The sequence below is a fragment of the Copadichromis virginalis genome, linkage group LG11 (genome assembly GCF_057382275.1).
Source record: "Copadichromis virginalis isolate Kocher_CV1m ecotype Utaka linkage group LG11, C_Virginalis_male_GT1.1, whole genome shotgun sequence".
Classification (NCBI taxonomy): domain Eukaryota; kingdom Metazoa; phylum Chordata; class Actinopteri; order Cichliformes; family Cichlidae; genus Copadichromis; species Copadichromis virginalis.
The window spans coordinates 40,484,142-40,511,004 of NC_140628.1; the positions used below are offsets into that span (position 1 = coordinate 40,484,142).

The 26,863-nt window shown below is 48.0% G+C and overlaps 3 protein-coding genes across 6 annotated transcripts; 1 reads left to right on the forward strand and 2 right to left on the reverse strand.

The window, feature by feature from the left end:
• Nucleotides 1-819: 819 nt before the first annotated feature.
• LOC146699562 (uncharacterized) lies at nucleotides 820-3,544 on the reverse strand. 2 transcript variants are annotated; one of them, XR_014922857.1, is made up of 3 exons: nucleotides 2,114-3,544; nucleotides 1,657-1,993; nucleotides 820-1,353 (listed from the first exon to the last, which is right to left on the reverse strand). XR_014922857.1 is itself a non-coding variant. In XM_085472558.1 (2 exons), the coding sequence occupies exons 1-2, from the start codon at nucleotides 2,362-2,364 to the stop codon at nucleotides 1,756-1,758; spliced, it is 489 nt and encodes a 162-aa protein (XP_085328684.1). In that variant the 5' UTR covers nucleotides 2,365-3,544; the 3' UTR covers nucleotides 1,557-1,755. The 2 variants fall into 2 exon arrangements, 1 of the variants encoding a protein (XP_085328684.1); XM_085472558.1 differs by lacking the exon at nucleotides 820-1,353 and having other exon boundaries at nucleotides 1,557-1,993.
• Nucleotides 3,545-3,623: 79 nt separating this feature from the next.
• Nucleotides 3,624-9,442, reverse strand: polr3glb (RNA polymerase III subunit GL b). Of its 3 annotated transcripts, none has more exons than XM_085472556.1 (8): nucleotides 9,202-9,440; nucleotides 7,607-7,759; nucleotides 6,918-7,047; nucleotides 6,754-6,822; nucleotides 6,286-6,342; nucleotides 6,103-6,191; nucleotides 5,756-5,875; nucleotides 3,624-3,885 (listed from the first exon to the last, which is right to left on the reverse strand). In XM_085472556.1, exons 2-8 carry the CDS (start codon nucleotides 7,709-7,711, stop codon nucleotides 3,799-3,801), a joined length of 657 nt encoding a protein of 218 aa, XP_085328682.1. In that variant the 5' UTR covers nucleotides 7,712-7,759; nucleotides 9,202-9,440; the 3' UTR covers nucleotides 3,624-3,798. The 3 variants fall into 3 exon arrangements, with proteins under 3 accessions (XP_085328682.1, XP_085328681.1, XP_085328683.1); XM_085472555.1 differs by having other exon boundaries at nucleotides 9,101-9,440; XM_085472557.1 differs by lacking the exon at nucleotides 7,607-7,759 and having other exon boundaries at nucleotides 9,101-9,442.
• A 2,474-nt stretch (nucleotides 9,443-11,916) lies between these two features.
• LOC146699564 (immunoglobulin superfamily DCC subclass member 3) lies at nucleotides 11,917-26,363 on the forward strand. Its single transcript, XM_085472752.1, has 14 exons — nucleotides 11,917-11,974; nucleotides 15,903-16,208; nucleotides 16,313-16,457; nucleotides 16,538-16,668; nucleotides 19,466-19,603; nucleotides 19,697-19,855; nucleotides 23,853-24,018; nucleotides 24,112-24,362; nucleotides 24,604-24,768; nucleotides 25,389-25,577; nucleotides 25,661-25,768; nucleotides 25,846-25,969; nucleotides 26,056-26,155; nucleotides 26,283-26,363. Exons 1-14 carry the CDS (start codon nucleotides 11,917-11,919, stop codon nucleotides 26,361-26,363), a joined length of 2,121 nt encoding a protein of 706 aa, XP_085328878.1.
• The last annotated feature ends 500 nt before the right edge of the window (nucleotides 26,364-26,863 follow it).

Here is a 26,863-nt window from a genome sequence, read left to right on the forward strand (position 1 = left end):
GTTGCTGTGTCCGAATTCAGGGGAAGGACGCTCATAAGGACACTAACTACCTACGTCACAAGGTAGTGTCCTTAGACGGACGGGTAGTCAGGAAGTGAGCGGCTGTGGGCAGCCCCCTTTTTTTCTCCATAGAAACTTTATTGAACAAACAATGAGTATCCAACATAACAGATGGGCTGTGGACAGCCTCCTAGTCTTCAACTCCGCCCTTACTTACGTGTTTTTCCCGTCGCTAGCGCCACAGCGCGAAAACTTTAAAATGGACCCAGAAATGTCGCTCAGTTGTTTGGACAATTTTAATTCTCGAGGAGCTAGAAAAACCTTATCGTCGTCACCCGCACGTTTTGTACCTTAGGCTCATCAGAGACAATCATGTCCAGGTAAAATAATGTCCTTTAATCTACACGCATTTAGGAATTACTCAGCTAATTACACGATAATTGAATTATTACCGGCGTTGTGCCAAGAAGTGTTCGCCTGTCAAAAATGATTTCCAATGTTTCCAAGTGTAATATGTGTAATATCTTTATGTATGTTGGTAAATAGACTTCGGTGAACATGGTTTACAAAGGAGTTTTATATATGCAATAATTACCTGTTGTTCAAGTATCTTTATAACTCTGGTTCTAATGTAGATACAATTGATATATGTGTTGCGCTGTCTGCTGTCCTCTTGGCCAGATTACTCTTAAAAAATAAATTTCTAATGTCAACAAGATTGTTTGTGAACTGGATAAATAAAGGATAAAAGTCACTGCCAAAAACTGGTTGCAGCTTCTACCTGTTCCAGGAATGTTGTTGGTTGCTCAAAGTGACCTGATATCATTAATGAGGGAAACATTTGACATGTTTCACATATTATAAAACAACAAGTTATTCATAGCAGGTTAAATACGAGCAATCAGTTTAGGGCAAAAACCGGAAATCAGTTTTTGGCAGACGATCATTTTTTGGCACAACATCGGTCATTCTTACACATGTACTGTATCATATAACATATATAAACTAAATATCTTTGAAACTGATAGAATCTAATCTTTTGTTTGTTTTTACACAGCACTTTATCAAACTGTTGTCTGCTACAGAGTTACAAGTATTATACTAATAATACAGCACCCACCATCTCCTGCTTGCATATTTCTGAAAACATCTGAGTGGTGTGGCAGCCACGAGTGAGCCCTGCAAACCCTGTGGATGGACGATGCAGTGGACAGTGGGAGGATCCTAAAGCTCTCTTTGCAGACCACCCTGTGTGATTCTCCACTCGCTGACCAGAAAAGACAAACCGCAGGTCTCAGTTGCAGCACCATCCACGTCTGATCTTCAGTAACACTGCCAGAGACTTCCTGTAATCTATTACAGTTGTAAAAGAAACGGTCCAGGACCAGGTCACTCAGCTTAATCCTGTCTGAACAACTGTAAATATTGTTTTTTCATCTTTACTGTGTATTTGAAATATTCTTGTTTAATTGTTTTTGTTATTTATTTATTGCTATAAATATCCAAGTAATATTGTTCAAAGTTATGTTCATAAATCAAATTGAGTTCAGTGACAATTACTGTTTGTTTGAATCAATTTATTAATACCATAAAACCTTCAAACCAATGCAACACATAAGAAATATATTCAAATAAACACATTTCTCAGTACGTAACTCATTTGGGAACTGATCTTTCTAGAAGTGAAACAGTCGGTCCATCCTCTCCCTGCTCTCCTCTCCTCTCTTTGCTGCCTCATGTCCTCTCTGATGAGGTCTAGCAGCTCATCATCTTCTCCTCTTCCTCCCTGTCGTAGGTGGCTTCGTCATCGCTGTCGTTTTGGTCACCCACTGCTGTGCTTGGCCCTGGGGTGTCCTCGGGGAGAGAGGACATTAGGACAGGAGGCTTAGTGGAAGGCATCTGTCCTATCACCTCATCCATGAGGGCAAACCAGGGCCAAGCACAGCAGTGGGCTTCCCACTGACCCCTCTCCTGAGCCTGGATACTCGCAATCCTAAAGGCAGAGGAAATCAAAGATGACAGCAGGCAAATAAAAACACCACAACTCTTAGTAGTTGCACATTTATTAACTTGTGTTCTTAAGAATCATCTTCTTGATAACACACAGACGTACTTTGTATTCTTTAAAGTTATCTCATGTCTTCTGGCCTGCAAGGGGGTGACTTTCAGACACCAGAGGAACGCCGTGTGGACATCACAGGTCAGCAGCGGTCCGTGAGTGGTGTGGTACCGGGCCACGGGAGTTGAGGCTCCGCTGTGAAATTTATGGTTTTCAGGGTTTGTATCGTTAACTCGGTTTCCCTGGGTCTTTCCCTTGTTGTAGTTGTGCGTCTTATTTTGAAAGAAATATTTACACGTTACCATAGCGACCAGAGAGCATTAAGCGGCAGAGAGGAGGACGTTACTCTCAATGTTGGCACATTTTCAGGAGGACGCTGCTAATAAAGTTACACAATTACTCAGTACATTCACGTTTGTTATTATATTTACAAAATATCAGTTTTTGTCTTGGTCATTTTATGTGGTTGCATTCATCCGCGACACCTTAAAGGCTCCGTGTCTGTGGCGCAACAAAGGTTGGGGACCGCTGCTGTGCAGCATGAGGGTTAATAGGACCGCACTCATATGAATATGATGTGTACATTGATTTATTCTTGTACCTCCACGCCGTAGCGGCCCAATTCTTCACCCCAGTGAAGAGGTGATCGTTTTCTCCTCGTTTTAATAAATTAAGCCGTTTGGTCTTTGTTCCCCACAACATGTCACCAATTCAAAAAATCTAAATTAGCTGTATCCATCCATCCATCCATTCGCTTCCGCTTATCCTTTTCAGGGTCGCGGGGGGCGCTGGAGCCTATCCCAGCTGTCATAGGGCGAAAGGCGGGGTACACCCTGGACAGGTCGCCAGTCTGTCGCAGGGCTAAATTAGCTGTATGTAAGTGGCATTACATGAAAAACCGCGGGACCCGCAATACAAGCTGGTTTACGGTTATTTAAATAAAAGGAACATGTCTCTGCAGATGCCCAAAGCTTAACAACACGGCCGCTACAACAATTTAACTTTTGTACAACCAGATTTTATATACTTACATTTGAAAGTGTTTTCCTCTTCGACCACCATCGTTATCAGGAACAAATCTCCTGTATGACCCGCAATGAATCCTGGGATATAGTAGGACACGAAGGATACATCGGACCCATCCTTAACATTTGGGTAAAAGTAGGACGCATTTGTCGCTCTTTGAATTCGGACAGCCTTCGTCGCGTTGCTGTGACGTCATTGCCTCCAAATATGGCATTTTGAGCATCCTTCCCCTGAATTCGGACACAGCGAGTGACTCATGGTGAAAGCAGCCATTCATCTGACCTCAGTCTCTCCTTTCCTAATGACGATGTCCCTCCGTCTATTTTGATATGACGCTCCTCCACAGCTGTGCATGTCCTCTGACTGTGAGGCCTGGGTGCTAGATGTTACCAGATGCTGTTGTTGTTGCTGTGTGTTACTAGTTTTTGTTTTACCACAGGCACGAGTGTAACGATGGTCCTCCTCAGACCAGCTGCTGCTTCCTGTCACGATCAGCTGGTTCCAGGAGGAACGTTCCCTGAAATGCTTACAGAGCGTGTGTGAGACGTGCTGTTTTTATTGGTCCAGCAGCAGAAAATAAAACTGATTACATTTTGTACAAAAGTTTAAAAACATTCAGAAAAAGTCTCATCATCATCATCATCGTCGTCGGTCTGACTCGACTTCGGTCAGACCGCAGGAACATGTGACTGGAAGTCATGTGTGCTGGTGCTTTAGTAAATAGCCTCGTCCATGTTGTCATCGCTGTCGCCGCCAAAATCTTCGCCGTTATCAAAGTATGACATGATGTAATCCGTCTCCTGCAGCGCCAAGAAAACATCAATTAGAGCCTCAGAAAATCCACGAGATCAATCCCATGTTACAGTGGGGCAAAAAAGTATTTAGTCAGCCACCGATTGTGCAAGTTCCCCCACCTAAAATGATGACAGAGGTCAGTAATTTGCACCAGAGGTACACTTCAACTGTGAGAGACAGAATGTGAAAAAAAAATCCATGAATCCACATGGTAGGATTTGTAAAGAATTTATTGGTAAATCAGGGTGGAAAATAAGTATTTGGTCACCTCAAACAAGGAAAATCTCTGGCTCTCACAGACCTGTAACGTCTTCTGTAAGAAGCTTTTCTGTCCCCCACTCGTTACCTGTATGAATGGCACCTGTTTGAACTCATCATCTGTATAAAAGACACCTGTCCACAGCCTCAAACAGTCAGACTCCAAACTCCGCCATGGCCAAGACCAAAGAGCTTTCGAAGGACACCAGGAAAAGTATTGTAGACCTGCACCAGACTGGGAAGAGTGAATCTACAATAGGCAAGCAGCTTGGTGTGAAAAAATCAACTGTGGGAGCAATCATCAGAAAATGGAAGACATACAAGACCACTGATAATCTCCCTCGATCTGGGGCTCCACGCAAGATCTCATCCCGTGGGGTCAAAATGATCATGAGAACGGTGAGCAAAGATCCCAGAACCACACGGGGGGACCTGGTGAATGACCTGCAGAGAGCTGGGACCAAAGTAACAAAGGTCACCATCAGTAACACACTACAACGGCAGGGAATCAAATCCCGCAGTGCCAGACGTGTTCCTGCTGAAGCCAGTGCATGTCCAGGCCCGTCTGAAGTTTGCCAGAGAGCACATGGATGATACAGCAGAGGATTGGGAGAATGTCATGTGGTCAGATGAAACCAAAGTAGAACTTTTTGGTATAAACTCAACTCGTCGTGTTTGGAGGAAGAAGAATACTGAGTTGCATCCCAAGAACACCATACCTACTGTGAAGCATGGGGGTGGAAACATCATGCTATGGGGCTGTTTTTCTGCCAAGGGGACAGGACGACTGATCCGTGTTAAGGACAGAATGAATGGGGCCATGTATCGTGAGATTTTGAGCCAAAACCTCCTTCCATCAGTGAGAACTTTGAAGATGAAACGAGGCTGGGTCTTCCAACATGACAATGATCCAAAACACACCGCCCGGGCAACAAAGGAGTGGCTCCGTAAGAAGCATTTGAAAGTCCTGGAGTGGCCTAGCCAGTCTCCAGACCTCAACCCCATAGAAAATCTGTGGCGGGAGTTGAAAGTCCGTGTTGCTCGGCGACAGCCCCAAAACATCACTGCTCTCGAGAAGATCTGCATGGAGGAATGGGCCAAAATACCAGCTACTGTGTGTGCAAACCTGGTAAAGACCTATAGTAAACGTTTGACCTCTGTTATTGCCAACAAAGGTTATGTTACAAAGTATTGAGTTGTATTTTTGTTATTGACCAAATACTTATTTTCCACCCTGATTTACCAATAAATTCTTTACAAATCCTACCATGTGGATTCATGGATTTTCTTTCACATTCTGTCTCTCACAGTTGAAGTGTACCTCTGGTGCAAATTACTGACCTCTGTCATCATTTTAGGTGGGGGAACTTGCACAATCGGTGGCTGACTAAATACTTTTTTGCCCCACTGTATTAACAGATTAAACCCAGATTGGTTTCTGACTGGCTGCATTTTAAACCAGTTAATTCCAGTTTAGAGCAGAAGACATCCTGCAGGTGTGAACGTCCCAGTGACATCACTGATGATGAGATTAACTACCTTTAGAGATTATCTGGGATTATTTGGTTACACCCTCGTTAGAGGAGCGTTTGAATAAACTGATCGATCTGGTCTCACCTCCTCGAACTCCTCTTCGTCGTACTCCTCCTCTCCCTCTGCCTCCTCCTCCTCCTGCTTCTTCTTCGTCTCTCCCTCCTCGTCCTCTGACGTCTCCTGCTCCTCCTTCTTCTCCAGGCTCTGGCACAGTTAAGGTGGACTCGTTAGTTTAAGGTGGAACCAGCAGGAAGCCGAAAGTAAACTTGGATCAATAAAACCCAACTCTGTGACACTTTATTAGGAACACCTTCAAACTGAATTAACGTTACAATTTTTTTTTAAACATCAAACGCTCCACGCAGCTGACGGAAACAACCAAACTCAGAAATGTGGAACGTGACTCACAGCGAGACTAAATCCAGACTCACCTCCAGTTTGAGCAGCACCTCCTCTTTATCCTTCACACCCTTCTTCTTCATCTGAGGAGGAGGAGGAGACTGAACGGCAGCCGATACACCTGAACACACACACAGCGCACCGCTAAACACCAGACCATCACCTGTATACACGGAGTGTAATCAGAGTACAGAGTGTAATCAGAGTGTACTGACTGTCTCTGGCAGGTTGCCTGACGTGGACTCGGAGCTCTCTGGGGAATCTCTTCCAGTCTGGAAAACAGGGAGTGGTTAACAGCACTGTGTACTGCTACTGTGAAGTATTACTGTATAGTATGACTGTGTACTGCTACTGTGAAGTATTACTGTATAGTATGACTGTGTACTGCTACTGTGAAGTATTACTGTATAGTATGACTGTGTACTGCTACTGTGTACTGCTACTGTGAAGTATTACTGTATAGTATGACTGTGTACTGCTACTGTGAAGTATTACTGTATAGTATGACTGTGTACTGCTACTGCATCCTGTATTTATATTTATTTTATACCTGAAAATTTTTATCCCAAATTCTTCTACTGAGCATGTGCAGAAATTCACCTGGTTTCTGATTGGATAAATCCTGAAAAAACAGTGAATGCTGCTGATTTTTGATTAATCACTTGCTGTGGGCGGAGCCTCACCTGGAGCCCAGTCCAGCAGCTTGTCCATCTGCTCGCTTCTGTTGTACTTATCAGAGTAACGCTCCACATCTGGACAGGAAACATGAAGCACAGGTGAGACTTTCACAATAAAGCTGCAAATCATCAGCGGGAAGACGAGCGAAGTGTGACGTGTGACCTCTGACCTCTGTGAGTCACCAGCGGCTGGATGAAGCAGGGCAGACTCCTCATGGCGCCTCTGAAATCCTGCTTCAGGGCCAACAGATACTCCGCCTCCTCCCCGCCTGTCAGGGGGAGGGGCTTCCGCTCCATCACCTTGACAAAAGCAAGGCATTAACGCGATGTTCCAGCATGCATTGCTTTCACCACTTTAATGACTTAATTTTAGACTTAAATTACAGCCTGTCTGTGTGCATTGATCAGATTATTGATCAGTGATGGAAGACAGACCTCTGTCAAACTCCTGAACACATCAATAATCAATAATCAATAATCTGAGAGGACAAGAAGCTGAGTGCTAAGATAACATGCGGCTCAGATTGTGGTGTTTGTAACCCTGTAACCAAAATATCCGAAAATGTTATGTTTGTGCATAGATGAGGATTTGTGTGTTTGTCGTGGCTGCGGGTCTTTGTATCTGCAAACAGACCTTAAAAATAAATAAATCGTGTTTTTGTAAAACATATTTACACAACTACAACGTCTGAGTTACAAGTGCAAAATATTTACGACCAAAGTCTGAGCCAATAACACGGCGTTTTATTATCAGCATGAGTTATTGGCGGGAACTGAGTGACATCATTAGGTCACACCTAGTCTGATGCTTATCCCCCCCCCCCCCCCCCCCCCCGAGTGGTGCAGGTGAGTCTCTTACAGGAAACACAGGTGTGGGCTGCTGCACCGATGGAGGTGGAGCATCTCCTTTGACTGTTTCCATAGTGAAACTTAGCATCCTCTGCCCCCGCCCACGTGCCGCCATCGCTACTCGGATGGGTCACACAGATCCACTCAGCAGTTAGAGCAGAACCTGGATCAGAACCAACGGAACACAATTAGAACTCCACCCGTCTCCAAAACATGCGAGGCTGAAGTGGAGGCGGGGCTAACAGTGTGCGTGAGTGTGTGTGTGTGTGGGGGGGTGATGTCTGCAAACAAACGTAATTATCAAAACAGACATGTGACAGGACGGTCCTCTGCTTCATCAATGAGACCATGATGAAGAACTCGAACCCATAATGTTTCCACACCACTGAAGGTTTTTCTCTTTTCAACCAACGGCAGTCACTCTCCTCTCCAAATAACTTCTGCTTAGCTTTCCGAGCTTCCCTCGTGTCCTCTTAATTGTTGTGACACGTGTTCGAAACGCAGAGAGGTGCGCTCGATTTGCCACACGGAGCAGCGCCAGAGTAAAGCATGAGGGAGGGGCTAATAATCGGCTCAGTCATTTTTAATGATCGTTGAAAGCCCAGATCGTAATTTAGATTAAAATTCGATTAATTGAGCAGCCCTATGTCACGTGTATCGGGGTGAGATGATACATGACTGATGATTTGCGTGACTTTTTCTTCAGTTCACATGTGACAGCTTGCAAGCCCTCCAGAGAGTGATCCGTACAGCAGAACGCTGCTGCAGGATTGCTCTCCCCCCGCTTCAGGACACCTACACCAGGAGATGCCGGACTAGAGCAGATACTGAAGGACCCGTCCCATCCTGGCAACAAACTGTTCCAACTTCTGCAATCTGGTAGAAGGTTCCGCATCTTCCGGGCAAGGACAGAGAGACTCAAGAGGAGCTTCTATCCCCAAGCCATCCGTGCCCTAAACACACACACCCGCCCTCTCACATCATCTATAATTGACTGAGACAGGACTCTTCCAGACACTAAACCAAGGCACAATGTACATTTCAATTCCTTTAATTTTAAATATGTTTATATTGTCTATCCTGTAAAATAGTCAGATGTCTATTCATATTAATGTACAGAATTCACCTGCTTGCTGCTACTACTGCACATTCACCCAGTGTATATACTATATGTGTGTGTGTGTATATATATGTTCTTCCTCTACAGCCCCCCCCCCCCCGCCCCCCGCCCCCATTTTTGCACATGTCGAGGCGCGTGTCAGGCTACATTTCACTGTGTGTTATACTTGTATAACTATGCATGTGACAAATAAAGAACCTTGAACCTCACAGGTGACACACACGAGAGATTCAAGTAAACCCGAGTAACCGGATTAAAAAGCCAAAGCTGTTTGAATGAAAAACATAAGACATGACATGCACATTATGTGCACATTATGTGCATGTCATGTCTTTCTGTGTGTATGGAGACAGAGGCCAATCACGGTGTGGGGACAGTTCCCACCTGGACACCTGGTGAGGCGGACCTCCAGCAGCGGGTTGTAGCTGTTAACCGCTGTTAGCATGTGTTAGCTGTTAGCAGCGGTGTTAGCGGAGCTCCCTAACCGTCAGTGCGCCTCTCTCTGCAGCCTCAGTCCGTCCCGTCGCGCCTTCTGACTCCGCTCTCTCTCATCTCTTCCTCGGGTCTCTGTCGGAGCAGCTGTCCTGTTTCTATGCGCTAAAACATCTGTTCACATCTGTTTACGTGCTGCTCCGCGCCATCACAGCTTCTTCTTTTTCTGCGGCGTGCTGCTGCTTCGGTCCGCCATCGCCACCTACAGGTCAGAAGTGTTTCCGACGGTTTAGCTCAGGCGTGTCAAACTCCCTGCACAGGGGCCTCTTCCGGCCCGTGTCACCTCCAGTTCCGGACCATAGATTCACGTAAAACATATAATGCTGTTTGGTCCTGGAAGTTCCTTTTTGTTAGGAGGATTTACTTGTTGTGGAGTGCAACAGCTCTAATGTGTACGCAAGTGTCTGCATTAATATCGTGTTAAATGATAGAAGTGCTGTCATGTGTGTGTCCAGAAACAGAGGACTAATGTGTCTGACTGTTAGTTCACTCAAAAGCTTCAGTTAATTAAGACTGAGGAAAAAAGATTTGCACTCACATTTGCAGTTTTTATTATTATATAATATTTTAAATTAAACCTATAATACCCTTTGTATCATGATCAACATGTGCCATAATTTCAAAATGTTATGGACAAAACTGTTTTTGTCTAAAATTAACATTGTTGTTAACAAAAAGTAGCCATAAATGCCCAATGTATCAGATGCGATAAAAAAAATATATAATAAAAATATATCATACACAACATGATGCTGCAGAAAAAATGTGGATTTTGTTATAAGGGTTTATAAACATCTCAGTTCCAAAACATGAGAATTTTCTGGTTATTTTTTGATGGCCTGGGTCTTACAGGGTTAAAAACAAACACTTTGTACTCCTTGAACATTAAGGTGGCCCTCCAGTGCCAGCCCGCTCATTTGAGTGTGAGACGCCTGGTTTAACTTCTTCTTTTTGTATTAGCACCGTCCACTGAGCTGGGTGAAGGTCCGAGAATCAGCAGCACGGGCGTGATGGTGCCACAATAATAATAATAATAATAATAATAATACATTTTATTTATGAGCGCCTTTCAAGTCACCCAAGGACACTTTACAATAGGATAAAACACTTAGTAAAACAATGGCAGAATAAGAACAATAAAATAAAGCACAAGATAAAATGAACAAACAGTGGATTCACAGTGAATATGCAGATTTGAACAGATGAGTTTTGAGTTGGGATTTAAACTGGGGGAGAGAACCAATATTTCTTATTTCAGGGGGCAGAGAGTTCCACAGCCTGGGAGCAGAGCAGCTGAAAGCTCTGCTTCCCATGGTGGTGAGGTGGAAGGAAGGTACAGTAAGCTGGACAGAAGAAGAAGAACGAAGTGAACGGGCAGAACAGGTGGTGGTTAACAGGTCAGAAAGGTAAGAAGGAGCGGGGTTATGAATGGCCTTGAAGGTGAGTAGAAGAAGTTTGAATATTATCTGGATTTTCACTGTGAGCCAGTGAAGTTCCTGAAGAACAGGTGATGTGCTGGTAGGAGGGGTTCTGGTGATAATGCGAGCAGCAGAGTTCTGAACCAGTTGAAGCTTATGGAGGGATTTTTGGGGGAGACCATGCAGAAGAGAATTGCAGTAGTCAATACGGGAGGTAACAAGACTATGTACAAGAATGGACGTAGACTGGGTGGAAAGAGAAGGAAGCAATCTGTTAATGTTACGTAGATGGAAGTAGGCAGAACGGGTGAGGTTATTGATGTGTGATTTATAAGAAAGTGTACTGTCTAGGATGACACCAAGGCTCTTAACCTGAGGAGAAGGAAAACTGTGGAGTTATCGATGGTAAGTGAGAAATGGTTCGCCTTCAAAAGGTTGGATTTGGTGCCAATAAGGAGGATCTCAGTTTTATCCTCATTGAGCTTTAGAAAATTAGAGGTAAACCAGGATTTTAACTCGGATAGACGAGTTAAAATCACAGGTGAGTGTTACACAATAACAGTGTAACACTCACCTGTAGATTGATCAGCTCACCTGTGGGATCAAAGCTGGAAGCCTTGTCCGTCTTCACTGAGACACCTGCCACGCTGCCCTGGATCTGCTCTGTTATTGGCTGCGTGTCTAACCCTGTGATTACTTCCTCCTTTCTGTTTCTTTGCCCCACTTTCTCCTGTTATTACATGAGTATCTGACCTTTGACCCTGTGTTCCACTTTCTGTTTAAATTTCAGTTCTTTGAATTCTTACACTTGCTGACTGCCCCCTCCACCTCCACCTGTACTCTGTCCTGTTAAAGTGCTCGTTTGGACAGAGTGAGACCACAGCAGGATGTTTGAGCTGAAGGAAGTGGGCGTTTAGACTGAACCAAAAAACCGCTGTCAGTGCCGCCTTATCAGCTGCTGTCTTCAAACACGTACCGTCTGCACCTCAGCAGCAGGTACAGGTGAGGACCTGCCTGCAGCACACCTGCACACCCGAGTCAATTCAGACTTCTACTAAAATAAAGCCAGCAGAACCCCTTCCTCCCACCTCCTCTCTCCTCCCTGCCCGCCCCCCGTTGTAGGCTCCTCCCCCTCAGCCCCTGAGTGCAGGCTCAATTTGAAGTCAGACTTGCAGAGTTCAGCAGCGCATGTGAGCTGCACAGGTTTCAGATTCAGAAGAAGAAGGTGCAAAGGAAGAAGAGCAGTGCTGAGACCTGCGTGCATCTGATGTTCTGGATTTAACCTAAAGCATGAAGAAGACGTGGAGCTGGACGCTGCTGCTGCTGCTGGAGGGACTCTGCTGCTCAGGTCAGACTCACACTGACTAAACCAGTTAGATTACAGAATAGCGTGTGATGAGGCAGAGCTCATTCAGAAAACCACAAATGAAAGATCTGAAAAAATGTCATAGCTCAGAATGAGAAGACATGAAGTCACGTGACAGTAAAATGAAAAACAGCAATAAAAGCTTGATTTTCTTCATTCCTTGTAATTCTCTGTGATCCTTCCTTTCCTTTTCCTGTTTCCTTTAATGCCTCCTTTTGTTTCTTCCTTTAACTTTGAAAGGTCACCTATTATTCCTTCCTTTCTTCTTTATATCTTTGATTATGCCTTCATTTCTTCCATCATTGTTTTCCTCTCTTTGTTTGTTTACAGTCTCTCAGGTGTTTTCTTGGCTCCTTTCTGGACAGTAAAACATAATAAACTGGTTTTAACTGGTCCCAGTGTGTCTGTGAGGCTCTGAACTCCAGTTTGGTTTAAAGTTCCCATCTCTATGAAACCACAGTGTGTGTGTGTGTGTGTGTGATGAGGACAGAAGGTCACGTTCATATTCATCAGACTCATTTCTATGCAGTAGACTGAGCGCGCTCAGTGTGTTTTGTTGTTGAACTTGATGATGTGTCGAGAGCGAGAAACTCTCCAGACTGTCAGTCAGCTGATGACCCAGAGCGCCCAAGAGCTGATGGGAGGTCTGTGCAGGTCTGTGGGGTCTGTGCTGGTCTGTGGGGTCTGTGCTGGTCTCTGGGGGTCTGTGCAGGTCTGTGCAGGTCTGTGCAGGTCTGTGGGGTCTGTGCTGGTCTGTGCTGGTCTGTGCAGGTCTGTGGCGGTCTGTGCAGGTCTGTGGAGGTCTGTGCAGGTCTGTGCAGGTCTGTGCTGGTCTGTGGGGGTCTGTAGGGGTCTGTGCAGGTCTGTGCAAATCTGTGGGGGTCTGTGCTGGTCTGTGCAGGTCTGTGCAGGTCTGTGGGGGTCTGTAGGGGTCTGTGGGGGTCTGTGCAGGTCTGTGGGGGTCTCTGGGGGTCTGTAGGGGTCTGTGGGTGTCTGTACAGGTCTGTGGGGTTCTGTGCAGGTCTGTGGGGGTCTGTGGGGGTCTGTGCTGGTCTGTGCAGGTCTGTGCAGGTCTGTGGGGGTCTGTAGGGGTCTGTGGGTGTCTGTACACGTCTGTGGGGGTCTGTGCAGGTCTGTGGGGGTCTGTGCTGGTCTGTGCAGGTCTGTGCAGGTCTGTGGGGGTCTGTGGGGGTCTGTGCAGGTCTGTGGGGGTCTCTGGGGGTCTGTGCTGGTCTGTGCAGGTCTGTGGGGGTCTGTAGGGGTCTGTGCTGGTCTGTGCAGGTCTGTGGGGGTCTGTGCTGGTCTGTGCAGGTCTGTGCAGGTCTGTGGGGGTCTGTGGGGGTCTGTGCAGGTCTGTGGGGGTCTCTGGGGGTCTGTGCTGGTCTGTGCAGGTCTGTGCAGGTCTGTGGGGGTCTGTGGGGGTCTGTGGGGGGTCTGTGCAGGTCTGTGGGGGTCTGATTGGCACACCTGAGCACTCTGGTAAAAATCGAGCTGGTAAACAAAACTCAGACTGTTAATTGGCGTGATTAGCAGTAGTGGGATGGGGTGGGGGGTGGGGTCGGCGGCAGATGCAGACATGTGACCTGGAAGGGGGTGGGCAGGGTAACAGTCTGGTTCTCAGGGCTCAGACCTCCCGTGTCTGTGGGGAATCCATTGTCAGCACCATGAAACCGTGAAGTTCACGGTCAGAGCGGCGTGTGACATCACACCGCAGAATGGAAGGGAGGGGGGGGGGCAGCTCTCATGACCTGCAGAGGCCTCGGGGGGTTCAGTTCAGTTCAGGGGATTTAGGGGGCAGGTTAGGGTTAAACGGGGGGTAGGGGTGGGGGGCAGACTGTCTGCTCCAGTGTCTTAAAAACCCCACCCCCATGGCGGGGACCCAGATGGGAGGCGAAGGATTAAATCCTGTAGGAGGAGACATGTGACATCATCAGCTCATCAGACAGCTGTCCTCCACCTCCATCACAACTCCTCCTCCTCCTCCTTATCATCATCATCATCATCATCATCATCATCATCATCAGATGCTTCACTTGAGCAGCTCGATGGTTTGAAACATCAGCTGATGTTTTTCTGAGTCGTGATCTGTGAGCATGACTCGCTATCACACACCTGCTGAACACGAGACACAATACTGCCCACGATCCAGGTTATTTGTCTGTGTCCACTGACGTCCTCCAGAATAAAGACGCCTCTGGGTTGATCCGTGGCCAGAACTGCATCGGCTTCTTTATCGAGTCACAGTCTGAATAAAGCAGGGGTGTCCAACTGCAGTCCTCGAAGGCCGCTGTCCTGCAGGTTTTAGAAGTGTCCACTGATTTAAATGGCTAAATGACCTCCTCAACATGCCTTAAAGTTCTTCAGAGGCATGGTAATGAACTAATCATTTGATTCAGGTGTGCTGACCTAGGGTGAGGTCTAGAACCTGCAGGACACCGGCCCTTGAGGCCTGGAGTTGGACACCCCTGGCATAAAGCACGCCCTGCTGTGGTCCAGATGTGTTGTCACGGGACACCAAAAGGTGTGAACGGTCCACACCTGGTTTGTACACCTACATGGTGTCGGGTCCGATCTCGTGCTGATGATTTCCTGTTTAAACCAGTTTTGACTTTTCCTGACGTGACGTCATCAGGATTCATCGTTGCTTTTATAAAGAGGAGTGATGTGGGCCCATTGCCGGCCCTGTGCCAGCCCGGTGTTGGTGCTGAAGGAAGATTTTGACATGTTTTCCTGTTCTCCTCTTCAAGGAGATGAAATTGGCCTTTAGAGTGATTTGTGCTCAGAGTCTGTGGAAACAAGCGTGAAGCTGTATAAAGAGGCTGAAGTGATGGATGTTTATGAGGAGCTGCAGGCCTGGAGGCGTCCTGGGGTCCGGCAGCTGCAGGGTTTGGTGTGTTTGGTTGTTTGTGGGATCCTTTGGGGGTGGGGTGTTGTGTCTTGGTTAACTTTTGTTTCTCTATTGTCGTCGTTCACACTAAAGGATTTGGTCCTGCTGCCAGACTCAGTCTTTCCTCCCACAGCATCCTCTCAAAGAGGCGATGGGGAGGAGGGGGGGAGCCTGGGAAAGTCACCTCAACCAAGTTCAAGTTGAAAAGGGCCAGAGGAGGGAGGAGGAGGAACGATGCATTCACTGAACAGCATAATAAACAGACACAAGACCTGCATTGGTCCGCAGAGGGGGCCCGCAGAGAGGCTGATCTGTGCTGTGTTTGAGGGGTGGCTGTGGCTGTAGAGCAGGTGGCGGTTTAGTTTGTTGCTCCAGCATGCCAAATATCCCTGGACAAGATGTTAGGTCCACTTTGCTCTCTGACACATCCATCACAGAAAGAATTCTGTAGAAATAATGTGTGGTATAAATTGCTCTGAGGTGGAGCAGGAAAGCGCTGTAGCAGTTCGTTCACCACGTGATGGAAACAACACACTGCAGACCTGAGCCCCGCTGCTTTCTGCTTCTTGTTCAGTCCAGGCCTTCAGATGATGAGAGGTGTAGTAACACGTAATTTAAAGAACCTCAGTCTGTGTGACAGACCTGATTGATTATAATTGGGTGCATGCAGTCTTCTAACGTTCCCAGTTTATTTATAACAAACACTGGCTCTGATTCTTTCAGTACATATACATCATTGCCATCTTTGTCATCATTGCCATCGTCACATTCATGTGTTCATCATAGCCTGAGGGTCAACGCGAGCCCTGAGTTCTGCCTGCCGGAGTCACCTGGATACTGCTTTGGGCAGGTGTTTCCAGTCATCATCATCGCCACCTCATTGCCACCTCCTCGCCCTTATTATCATCATAACCCTCATCTCCACATCTGCCTCCTGTCAGTGAGTGTTTGTGTTTTTAAACCTGCTTCACCATCAGAAACGTGCACTGAGACTCCGCCCCTGACCCTCCTGCTTCCCCTTAGGTGTGCTCGGAGCGTTGGAGTTGGCCTTCTTGAAGGAGCCTGGTGATGTTATTGCGGTCAGGGGCCGTCCCCTGATGCTGGACTGTCAGGTGGAGGGGGAGGGGCCTATCGCTATCACCTGGAGACTCAATGGGGTTCCCATAGCGACTGGTACCAGAGCAACAGTGCTCACCAACGGCACGCTGCTCATCAGAAATTTCTCCAAGAGACGAGAGAGCAACGAGACGGATGCCGGAGAGTACGAGTGTGCAGTGCAGAACCGCTATGGTATGCTGGTCAGCCGCAAGGCCCGCGTCCAGCTCGCATGTGAGTTGCCGTCCACCCAAACACACAAAAAACATCAAACAAACCTCACAGTAACACACACGTGACCCACCTGTACTAACGGTCTCTTCTCCACCTCCCACCAGCCCTCCCTAAGTTCCTCTCTCACCCAGAGTCCATGCATGTGGATGTAGGGGGTGTGGCCAGACTCACCTGTCAGGTGAATGGTATCCCAGAGGCCAACATCACCTGGCAGAAAGACAGATGCTCACTGAGCACCGATAACCACAGGTATGTCTTTAGTGAAGTGTGATGAGATTAAATTTTAACGTATAAGGATTCAAGCCTGTTTGTATATGCTTTGTGTACAGGTACACCTTGCTTCCTAATGGCGTGCTGCAGATCACCGGCGTTCAGCGGACTGACAGCGGTTTGTTTCGCTGCATCGCCTCAAACATCGCCAACACTCGCTACAGCCACGAAGCCCAGCTGACTGTCACTGGTAAGACAAAACTGAGGGCAAGGTTCTGTAAGGCAAAACTCACATAATTAAAGACTGAATGCCCGATTTGGGGGTAAAAAGAGTCCAGACTGAGGGTAGAAGAGTCCGGACTGACGGTAGAAAGAGTCTAGAGTGAGGGTAGAAAGAGTCCAGAGTGAGGGTGAAAGAGTCCAGACTGAGGGTAGAAGAGTCCTGAATGAGGGTAGAAGAGTCCGGACTGAGGGTAGAAAGAGTCCAGACTGAGGGTAGAAGAGTCTAGACTGAGGGTAGAAGAGTCCTGAATGAGGGTAGAAGAGTCCTGAATGAGGGTAGAAACAGTCCGGACTGAGGGTAGAAGAGTCCTGAATGAGGGTAGAAGAGTCCGGACTGAGGGTAGAAAGAGTCCAGACTGAGGGTAGAAGAGTCCTGAATGAGGGTAGAAGAGTCCGGACTGAGGGTAGAAAGAGTCCAGACTGAGGGTAGAAGAGTCCTGAATGAGGGTAGAAGAGTCCGGACTGAGGGTAGAAAGAGTCCTGAATGAGGGTAGAAGAGTCCGGACTGAGGGTAGAAAGAGTCCGGACTGAGGGTAGAAGAGTCCTGAATGAGGGTAGAAAGAGTCCTGAATGAGGGTAGAAAGAGTCCGGACTGAGGGTAGAAGAGTCCGGAATGAGGGTAGAAAGAGTCCTGAATGAGGGTAGAAAGAGTCCTGAATGAGGGTAGAAAGAGTCCGGACTGAGGGTAGAAAGAGTCCTGAATGAGGGTAGAAGAGTCCAGACTGAGGGTAGAAAGAGTCCGGACTGAGGGTAGAAGAGTCCGGACTGAGGGTAGAAACAGTCCGGACTGAGGGTAGAAAGAGTCCTGAACGAGGGTAGAAACAGTCCAGACTGAGGGTAGAAGAGTCCGGACTGACGGTAGAAAGAGTCTAGAGTGAGGGTAGAAAGAGTCCAGAGTGAGGGTGAAAGAGTCCAGACTGAGGGTAGAAAGAGTCCTGAATGAGGGTAGAAAGAGTCCGGACTGAGGGTAGAAAGAGTCCGGACTGAGGGTAGAAAGAGTCCTGAATGAGGGTAGAAAGAGTCCTGAATGAGGGTAGAAAGAGTCCGGACTGAGGGTAGAAGAGTCCGGACTGAGGGTAGAAACAGTCCGGACTGAGGGTAGAAAGAGTCCTGAATGAGGGTAGAAAGAGTCCAGACTGAGGGTAGAAGAGTCCAGACTGAGGGTAGAAAGAGTCCAGACTGAGGGTAGAAGAGTCCTGAATGAGGGTAGAAGAGTCCGGACTGAGGGTAGAAACAGTCCGGACTGAGGGTAGAAAGAGTCCAGACTGAGGGTAGAAGAGTCCAGACTGAGGGTAGAAAGAGTCCAGACTGAGGGTAGAAGAGTCCTGAATGAGGGTAGAAACAGTCCGGACTGAGGGTAGAAGAGTCCGGACTGAGGGTAGAAACAGTCCGGACTGAGGGTAGAAGAGTCCTGAATGAGGGTAGAAACAGTCCGGACTGAGGGTAGAAGAGTCCGGACTGAGGGTAGAAACAGTCCGGACTGAGGGTAGAAAGAGTCCAGACTGAGGGTAGAAGAGTCCAGACTGAGGGTAGAAAGAGTCCAGACTGAGGGTAGAAGAGTCCTGAATGAGGGTAGAAACAGTCCGGACTGAGGGTAGAAGAGTCCGGACTGAGGGTAGAAACAGTCCGGACTGAGGGTAGAAAGAGTCCAGACTGAGGGTAGAAGAGTCCAGACTGAGGGTAGAAAGAGTCCAGACTGAGGGTAGAAGAGTCCTGAATGAGGGTAGAAACAGTCCGGACTGAGGGTAGAAGAGTCCGGACTGAGGGTAGAAACAGTCCGGACTGAGGGTAGAAAGAGTCCTGAATGAGGGTAGAAAGAGTCCGGACTGAGGGTAGAAGAGTCCGGACTGAGGGTAGAAACAGTCCGGACTGAGGGTAGAAAGAGTCCTGAATGAGGGTAGAAAGAGTCCAGACTGAGGGTAGAAAGAGTCCAGACTGAGGGTAGAAGAGTCCTGAATGAGGGTAGAAACAGTCCGGACTGAGGGTAGAAGAGTCCTGAATGAGGGTAGAAGAGTCCGGACTGAGGGTAGAAAGAGTCCAGACTGAGGGTAGAAGAGTCCTGAATGAGGGTAGAAGAGTCCGGACTGAGGGTAGAAAGAGTCCTGAATGAGGGTAGAAGAGTCCGGACTGAGGGTAGAAAGAGTCCAGACTGAGGGTAGAAGAGTCCTGAATGAGGGTAGAAGAGTCCGGACTGAGGGTAGAAAGAGTCCGGACTGAGGGTAGAAGAGTCCTGAATGAGGGTAGAAGAGTCCGGACTGAGGGTAGAAAGAGTCCGGACTGAGGGTAGAAGAGTCCTGAATGAGGGTAGAAGAGTCCGGACTGAGGGTAGAAAGAGTCCTGAATGAGGGTAGAAGAGTCCGGACTGAGGGTAGAAAGAGTCCGGACTGAGGGTAGAAGAGTCCGGACTGAGGGTAGAAAGAGTCCTGAATGAGGGTAGAAACAGTCCGGACTGAGGGTAGAAAGAGTCCTGAACGAGGGTAGAAACAGTCCAGACTGAGGGTAGAAGAGTCCAGACTGAGGGTAGAAAGAGTCCAGACTGAGGGTAGAAGAGTCCTGAATGAGGGTAGAAGAGTCCTGAATGAGGGTAGAAACAGTCCGGACTGAGGGTAGAAAGAGTCCAGACTGAGGGTAGAAGAGTCCTGAATGAGGGTAGAAGAGTCCGGACTGAGGGTAGAAAGAGTCCAGACTGAGGGTAGAAAGAGTCTAGAGTGAGGGTAAACAGAGTCTTGGGGTGTTTTTGAGGGTTTCTGGTCTTCTGGACACAGCTGCAGGATCCAGGATCTACAAGGAGCCCGTAATCCTGTCCGGCCCTCAGAACCTCACCATCAATGTCCACCAGACCGCCATCCTGGAGTGTGTTGCCACAGGAAACCCCCGGCCCATCGTGTCCTGGAGTCGCCTCGGTAACGCCTCCTCCTGCACTCATTGATCCAATCATTAGTATTGATTACCTGTTAAGATCAGCTGTGTTAATGATGGTGTCTGTGTGCGGTCAGACGGCCGGTCCATTGGCGTGGAGGGGATCCAGGTTCTGGGAACAGGAAACCTGATGATCTCTGATGCCACTCTGCAGCACTCAGGCGTTTACGTTTGTTCGGCTAACAGACCGGGCAGCAGGTCCAGGAGGACGGCGCTTGGACGCCTCATTGTACAAGGTAGGTACGCTTGCACACAGCAACAACACATCAGCTGGCCAAATGTGACCGAGCTGTCCTCACCTTAAACATTCAAACTTTTCACCTTAGAAGTCCTGCAGGTCAGATCTTTGATCTTCAGACTGAGGGACATTTCTGGATGTACGGCGTCTGTTCTGTTTGAATAAACCTTTATTTCTATTCACACTAAGTTTCAGACAAATCCATTCGGAATGGTTGTGATTATCAGAGAAAGTCGGTCAGGCACAGCGATGAAGGAACTGCTGCTGGTTGAAAATGAGTCAAAGCGAGTTCTGGTTCTGGTTCTCCTGAAGGAGCAGCTTTTGGTACTGAAGTGACTCAGATGGCGGGCAGCGAGTCTGATTTGCTGGCCCCTCATCAATGATTGGTGTGCAGACTGAAACAAACCTGCTGCTCCTTCATGACTGACACTTCTCCTTGAAAGTTGGGCGCGTAGGATGTAGAGCCAATCATCCACTAATAGGAAGATCGGTGACTCAGTCCCAAATATTCCTGGGAAAGATGCCCTCAGATGCATCCACCAGAGTGAGGACGTCAGACAGGAAGTACAGGTGCAGAAAAAAGTGCTGGTGTTATGTGTGAATGAGGCAGTGCTTCGAGCACTCAGGTGGAACAGGAAAGAACACGATTACTGACCAATAAGATCCTCAGAACAAGCCTAAGGCAGACTTCCTGCGAACACAGCGGCGAGCAGCTGCAGAGCAACCGCTCCATCTGTTCAGCTCCACCTCATCATGTCGAGTGTGCAAACACACATGCAGTGTGCGTGTGTGTTCATCTGTCAGCTCTTGAACTTGACTGGTTGTGTGTCGAGTTCAGTTCAGCCTGCTGCTGTCGGACTCTTCACCCCCAACATGTGACTTCTGACCCTCTCTGTAAATCAGAGAGGTGACAGCAGCACCTCAGAGTTCACTTCCTGTTCACGTGAGCGCGTCAGACGCATTTGTTTCTGAAACCGTGAGGTGTTGATGATCTTATATGTGAGTTTGTGGGAGAAAAACGCACTGGCTGCAGCTTTTCCTGCAGTTTCTGGGTGCGTGCAGCCATGTGTCATCTACGCAGCAGGCACAGTGTTTTCCCACACACGGTGGAAAGACCAGCGCACAGCCCCGAGGACTCCATGTGGTTCCGATCAGAGTTTCCTCTGCAGCTCCACGCAGACGTGTGAGACGTTCAGGGACTCCTGTCCTGCTCGCTCAGCTGCAGCTCAGTCAGAGGTCATGTAGGAGGAGGGGTCAGAGGTCACACAGGCCCATTGTGAACGTGTGTGTGACTGAGAGCTTCATGAGAATCTGGATTAGCATGAGAAGAGCCCCACTTCACAATGAGGACTTTATTCCCACTGAAACTCCGTCTGTCACTCTGACACTCAGACTTGCAGACTGTCCTCACCACAAAAACACGAGTGCACAAACGGGCAGGGCCACAACAGACAGCCTCGGTCTAAACCCGACCGCGGCTCCTGCTCTGTGTGATGATCCAGCTTTCCTTGTCCTGCATGAAAGGGTTCATCCCTCATGCACCCATCTGAAGTCAGTTTGACTTAACGCACAAGTAAAACCACCCAAAGTGCTTTCCTTTTTTTTTTTTTTATTCATATTTTTATTAAGGTTTCAAAAGCAGGCATTCACAATATGTACATCATGTAAGCATTCTTCATACTTAGGTTATCTGCCTTAGATACTGAAATAGTATTTTAATTTACATCCAAGTCATAAGGGAAGAATACTTACAACGATAGAAGTAATTGAAACCATCACATAATCCGAAAATCAAAAAACAAAAAACAAAACTAACACCCAAAGTGCTTTCCACTCACACAGTATGTGACGAACATGTTGTTACACAACAGCATCCAGAGGAGATGGCTCACACATCATCAGCGGCAGCGCCCACAGAGACCTAAACAGTAGGAAGAAGAAGCCACCGTAACAACCTTCTTTTCACCGACACGTCCACGTGACTCCCATCAGAGACAGACGCATTAACATCAAATCATTTCTTCTATTATTATTATTATCATTATTGTTGTGTTTAATTCAGCTTATTTCTATTGTTAGTTTCAGGGTGCGTCGTTTTCTTGTCTGTAGCTGGTGTGAGTTATCATTTTATCACATCTGAGTTGTTTTTACAAAGACGACTTCATCGTTTTACACGTGTGCCACTGTGAAACTAACTGCAAACAAAAAGCACGCGTGACAAACATGTCAATCAGAGACACGAAAATAAAAGCGAGGAGACGCAAAATGAACAAAAATATTCTCAGCAGTTTAATCAGAAGAGTTTTTAAAGATAAAGTCTTTTATTGTTGCCGTGCATCGTTCAGGCTGGCGTACAGCCCACACAACAACAACACAGAAACAGAACAGAAAATAGGAAAGTACAAATACACAAAATACAGTCCTGCTAAAAATGATAAAAAGTGTGTGTGTGTGTGTGTGTGTGTGTGTGTGTGTGTGTCAGATATGGGGGTGGACACATAAATACATTTTATTTGTGGAGGGATAATGACCGTTGACCTCCTAAGATACAGAACCCCAAGTTCAAGAGCAACACACACACACTTTTATAAATGACTCCTATTCATACCTCTCCCCTCCCCTCCCCTGTGACCTCTGACCCCTGACCTCCCCCTCTTTCCATTCAGAGTGGGAGGGGGCGGGGCTCTTGTGGGGTGACAGAGATGTGTGTGTACGGTTTCCCTGTAGCCATGGAGATGAAGTGGGTGGAGACAGACAGCTGTGTCTGTGTGTGTGTATGTGTGTGTGGTGGTGGGGTCAAAGGTCAAAGTGCTGTTCAAAGATAACAGAGACACAAGCTCAAGTTTTCATTCTGAGGACACGGCGTGTGATGATAACATGATGCGTTTTTAGTGATTAGCTTTATGTAGCGAGTTATTCATCCACCAGGTGGCTCCAAAGACTCAGCATCACCTTTGAAGACATGTATAAACCTCTGTTACAGTTACATTAAATATAAATTAAATACGTGTTAGCGTTTTGACCTTGGGCTCGTGGCTTTTCTCCCCGTTACGGCGCTGCTACGATGTTTGATAGCGTTCCTCACTTGTGGTATTTCTGAGGTTCTTTAGATAAAATGAGCACGTCTGTGTCACAATACGGCTGTGTGCAGGCAAGAGTAGGACCCAAACGCAAACTCGCAGAGACGAAAAGTAAACTCAAAAAGCACAGCTTTATCTCTGGCGTGGAGTGGGACACGAAAAACAACACAAAACTAAACTAGGAAAACTAAAGCACAAGGAGCCACAGGGAAAAATCACACAGCTATGAGGGAGGACGCAACCCTGACAAAGAGAAACATGGGGCTTAAATACACTGAGGGATAACGAGGGGGAATGAGCCACAGGAGGAGAGCACAGCTGGGAGTAATTAAGCAGGACGAGACAAGGGAAGCAAAACTAGAAACATTAACATAGAACAGACTGTGAAAGTAAAACAGGAAACACACTGACGGGACTCAAGACGTGAACTTAACAGACTGAGGAGACAGAACATAGGGATCTGAAACATGGAACAGAAAGGCACAGTAGATCAACATGAACATAACAACGCCACAGGGGAAGAGTAAAACAAAATGCAGGGACACAGGACCTCTTTCAAAATAAAATGGGAAACATAATGAAACGCAAACATGACAACATAAGAAACACAGACGTGAAGCACATGAAGGACAAGGGAGACTTAACAGGGGTTGGAAACACAAGGGGAATCTAATAAACAAATGAACTTAGATAACCTAATGAACAAAATAAACTCAAACTTAAAACGCTGGGTCAAAAGACCCAGGATCATGACAGTCTGTCTGATTCTGACAGTTTTCCTGGTCGTCTCCACTCGTGATGGTGCTGCGGCACATCCCCCCACAGGCCTCACAGAGAATAAGTTTTCAGAGGGTAAACCACCAGCTCAGGTTTGCCCTGTGTTGAAATTGTAACGCTCTGTCTTCTGGACCGCAGCTCCTCCAGAGTTTGTTCAGTGGCCACAGTCTGTCTCCAGACCAGCAGGGGCCAGCGCCGTCTTCAGCTGCACGGCGTCCGGCGTCCCCGACCCCCACCTCATCTGGCTGAAGAATGGCAAACTGCTGATACCCAGCGGCAACGTCAAGCTCACCAACGGGAACACGTGAGATCCTTCTGTTTACGCTCAGAAGGTCTTTCTCTCTGTGAGGTTACTGCACGGTTTAACGTCCCACCTCTTCTCTGCCACCACCTGCAGGACGCTCGCCATCACCCGCATCACCCCCGAGGATGAAGCCATCTACCAGTGCATTGCCGAAAACAGCGCTGGCACCAATCAGGCCAGCGCTCGCCTCGCCATCAGCCAGGGCTCAGAGCTGCCCGAGGCCCCCAGCGGCCTCCAGGCGGCGGCGCTGAGCTCCAGCAGCCTGCAGCTGACCTGGGACCAGCCGGCAGAACATGTGAGCCAGCAGATCATCGGATATGTCCTGCACATCAGGAAACTGGGCGGTGAGAGAAGGGTGGGGTTGGTATTTTTAAGTCTGAGATCGTCCGTGTGAGGAGACTAGAAATGAGATTTAAGGGTAATGACGTGATATGAACTTTCTCTGTGGGGGCATAATTACTGGTTCCTGATTGCCTGGAGACTGATTGGTGCGTGTAACCGATAATCCCAATCAATCAGTCTGCAGCACCATCACCGACTGTGGTTGCTTTCACCTGTTTGACCTTTGATCTGTGACCTCCTCAGAGCCGGACAGTGCTGAGCTGCAGGAGGCCGTCAGTAAAACCACCTTCAAACACGAATTCAGCAACCTGGAAGCTGCCACCACCTACTCCATCTACCTGAAGGCGTACTCGGCGCTGGGAGGCAGCCAGCAGTCTGACAGCATCATGGCCAGCACGCTGGGCGGTGGTAGGTCACCTCTGACTGCTAACACTGAAAACACTCACACTATATCTAATATCTATAAAACCTCGCCATCTGAAGATGGTGCCACAGCATTCCAGCCTCGGAAAAGGACCTCCACCTAAAAGTAATCTCCTGGGTCTGAGTTCACGAGGTGTTTCAGATCTACTCACAATGACGTGAAAACATTAGCTGAAGCCTGCTATGAAGGTCTGCAGCTTGGTCCTGAATGGAGCTGATGAAGCTGTAGATTTGTAGGATGGTAAAAGTTTCTGGTAAAGATGCATCGGTGTAAGGGCAGCGCTTCCTACCACACACAAAGAGAAGGATTGGCTTCATATTAGTGAACAGTAATCTGATCAGACGTTTGATAGAAGGATGGTGCAGCTCCACACATCTGCCAGCAGAGGGCACACCCACCCAGCCTGAGGCTTTAAGCACCATCTTTATGTTTCAGAGGATGAATGCAGAAACACTGTTTGATGTGTTGATGTCATGAACAGGGTTTGACCTCAGAGGTGCGGGCCTGGGGTGGGGTAGACCTGCTCTGATCACAATAAAACCATGTTTAAACGTTTTGGAGATGCTGTCTCTGTGAATGACCGCAGGCACTGTCTGCCCCACAGTTCCCAGTCCTCCCAGTTTCTTCACTAAGGTCCTGAACCAGACCGCCATGCAGGTGTACTGGGAGCTTCCGAGCAAGCCGGGGAAGCTGGAGGGCTTTAGACTGGAGTACCGCAGTGTTTCCAACCCAGAAGTGCAGGGGCAGGAAACCTTCCCAGCACACATCAACACCCACACCATCTCCCACCTGGGTGAGTATGAGGCTGGTGTGTACAGGCAGCCCGACAGGAAGTGGATACAGCGTTGTGATAATCTGTTTGTTTACTTCCTGTAGAGCCGGCGGCCATTTACGAAATCCAGCTGGTGGCGTTTAATGGGAACGGAGACAGTCCGTCCAACCGCCGCCTTGTATCTCTGGCAGAGGGAGAGAGAGCTGCAGCAGGTAGGAGCCTGACCTCTGACCTCTTGCACACCGTCACCAATGGAAGCAGTGTAACATGTGATGTTTGTCGCCCTCAGCTGGTTCAAGCTGTAACTGCGATCAGGCTGACAGCTCGACGTCCGCTCTGCTGGTCGGCCTTCACAGTGGCCTAGCCTGCATCCTCTGCTGCCTGCTGCTCGTCCTGCTGGCATACAGACGCAAGTAAGGCCTTCACCATCATCGTCCTCACCGTCCTCACAACCACCACCGCCATCATCTTCATCATTCTCACTGTATTCTGTGCTCAGTTTTTTCTGCAGGAAGGGGGAGAGCTGGGAGACTCCACCCACTCTGAATGGCGTCAGTGGTCCTAAAGGCCACACACCTGAGAGCTTCGAGCTCAGCCAGGTAAACACACACACACACGCCTGGATGATTATTAAGGGATGGTCCTGATCCAGAGTTCGGGGTCAAATACCTGCCTGAGGAAACACCTTCCTGTCAATGACCCCCTTCTCCCTTGTTCCGCCTACAGAGATGCGATTCCACCCTTCCTCCATTGATGGTCATGGTTGAACCTGCTCTACCTGTTCACCTGGGCACAGGCACCGGATAAAACACCACACATTTCCCCCCCACCCCCCACCCACCCCCGGACGCCGGCCTGTGGCGCCTTCTCTCCTCCTTACCACATTTAGGATAAGAGATTAACGCATAGATTATAATGATGATGATGATTTGTCTGAGGAAGCTCCAGGTGGCGTCTGATCCCACAGGGAGACTGAACCCGTTGAACTTGACTGCTGTGACACCAATCCCAAATGAGGTTGTCTCCAGATCAAAACCAAAGCGCAATTCTTCACCTGTAAACACACAAATTGTTGGTCACATGACTCTGGCTCCTCCCCCTGTGCGTTCAGATGCTGATGCTTACTTCCTGATGAAACCAAAAGCTTTTTTCTTTAGTTTGGGCTCATTTTGTTTTAGTCACCGACGGTGCCGAGTTTCCAGAGACGATGAGGCCTTTTGCCGGCTTGACCAGAGACGGGCCTCTGAGATGCACCTGAGAAGGTGTTCTACCTGCCGTTTGCCGGTCCTCAGAGGCCCAGAGCCAAA

Bases quoted from the DNA above. Each gene is read 5' to 3' on its own strand.
- LOC146699562 (XM_085472558.1), bottom strand. From the start codon at position 2,364: ATGGTAACGTGTAAATATTTCTTTCAAAATAAGACGCACAACTACAAC. The intron at 1,994-2,113 runs GTACGTCTGTGT...CTCTGCCTTTAG, and splicing joins ATAACTTTAAAGAATACAAA to GATTGCGAGTATCCAGGCTC.
- polr3glb (XM_085472556.1), bottom strand. From the start codon at position 7,711: ATGGCGGCACGTGGGCGGGGGCAGAGGATGCTAAGTTTCACTATGGAA. The intron at 7,048-7,606 runs GTAAGAGACTCA...GCTTTTGTCAAG, and splicing joins AGCCCACACCTGTGTTTCCT to GTGATGGAGCGGAAGCCCCT. The intron at 6,343-6,753 runs GTGAGGCTCCGC...CCTGTTTTCCAG, and splicing joins GCTGCTGGACTGGGCTCCAG to ACTGGAAGAGATTCCCCAGA.
- LOC146699564 (XM_085472752.1), top strand. From the start codon at position 11,917: ATGAAGAAGACGTGGAGCTGGACGCTGCTGCTGCTGCTGGAGGGACTC. The intron at 11,975-15,902 runs GTCAGACTCACA...GCTTCCCCTTAG, and splicing joins GGAGGGACTCTGCTGCTCAG to GTGTGCTCGGAGCGTTGGAG. The intron at 24,769-25,388 runs GTAGGTCACCTC...TCTGCCCCACAG, and splicing joins GGCCAGCACGCTGGGCGGTG to TTCCCAGTCCTCCCAGTTTC.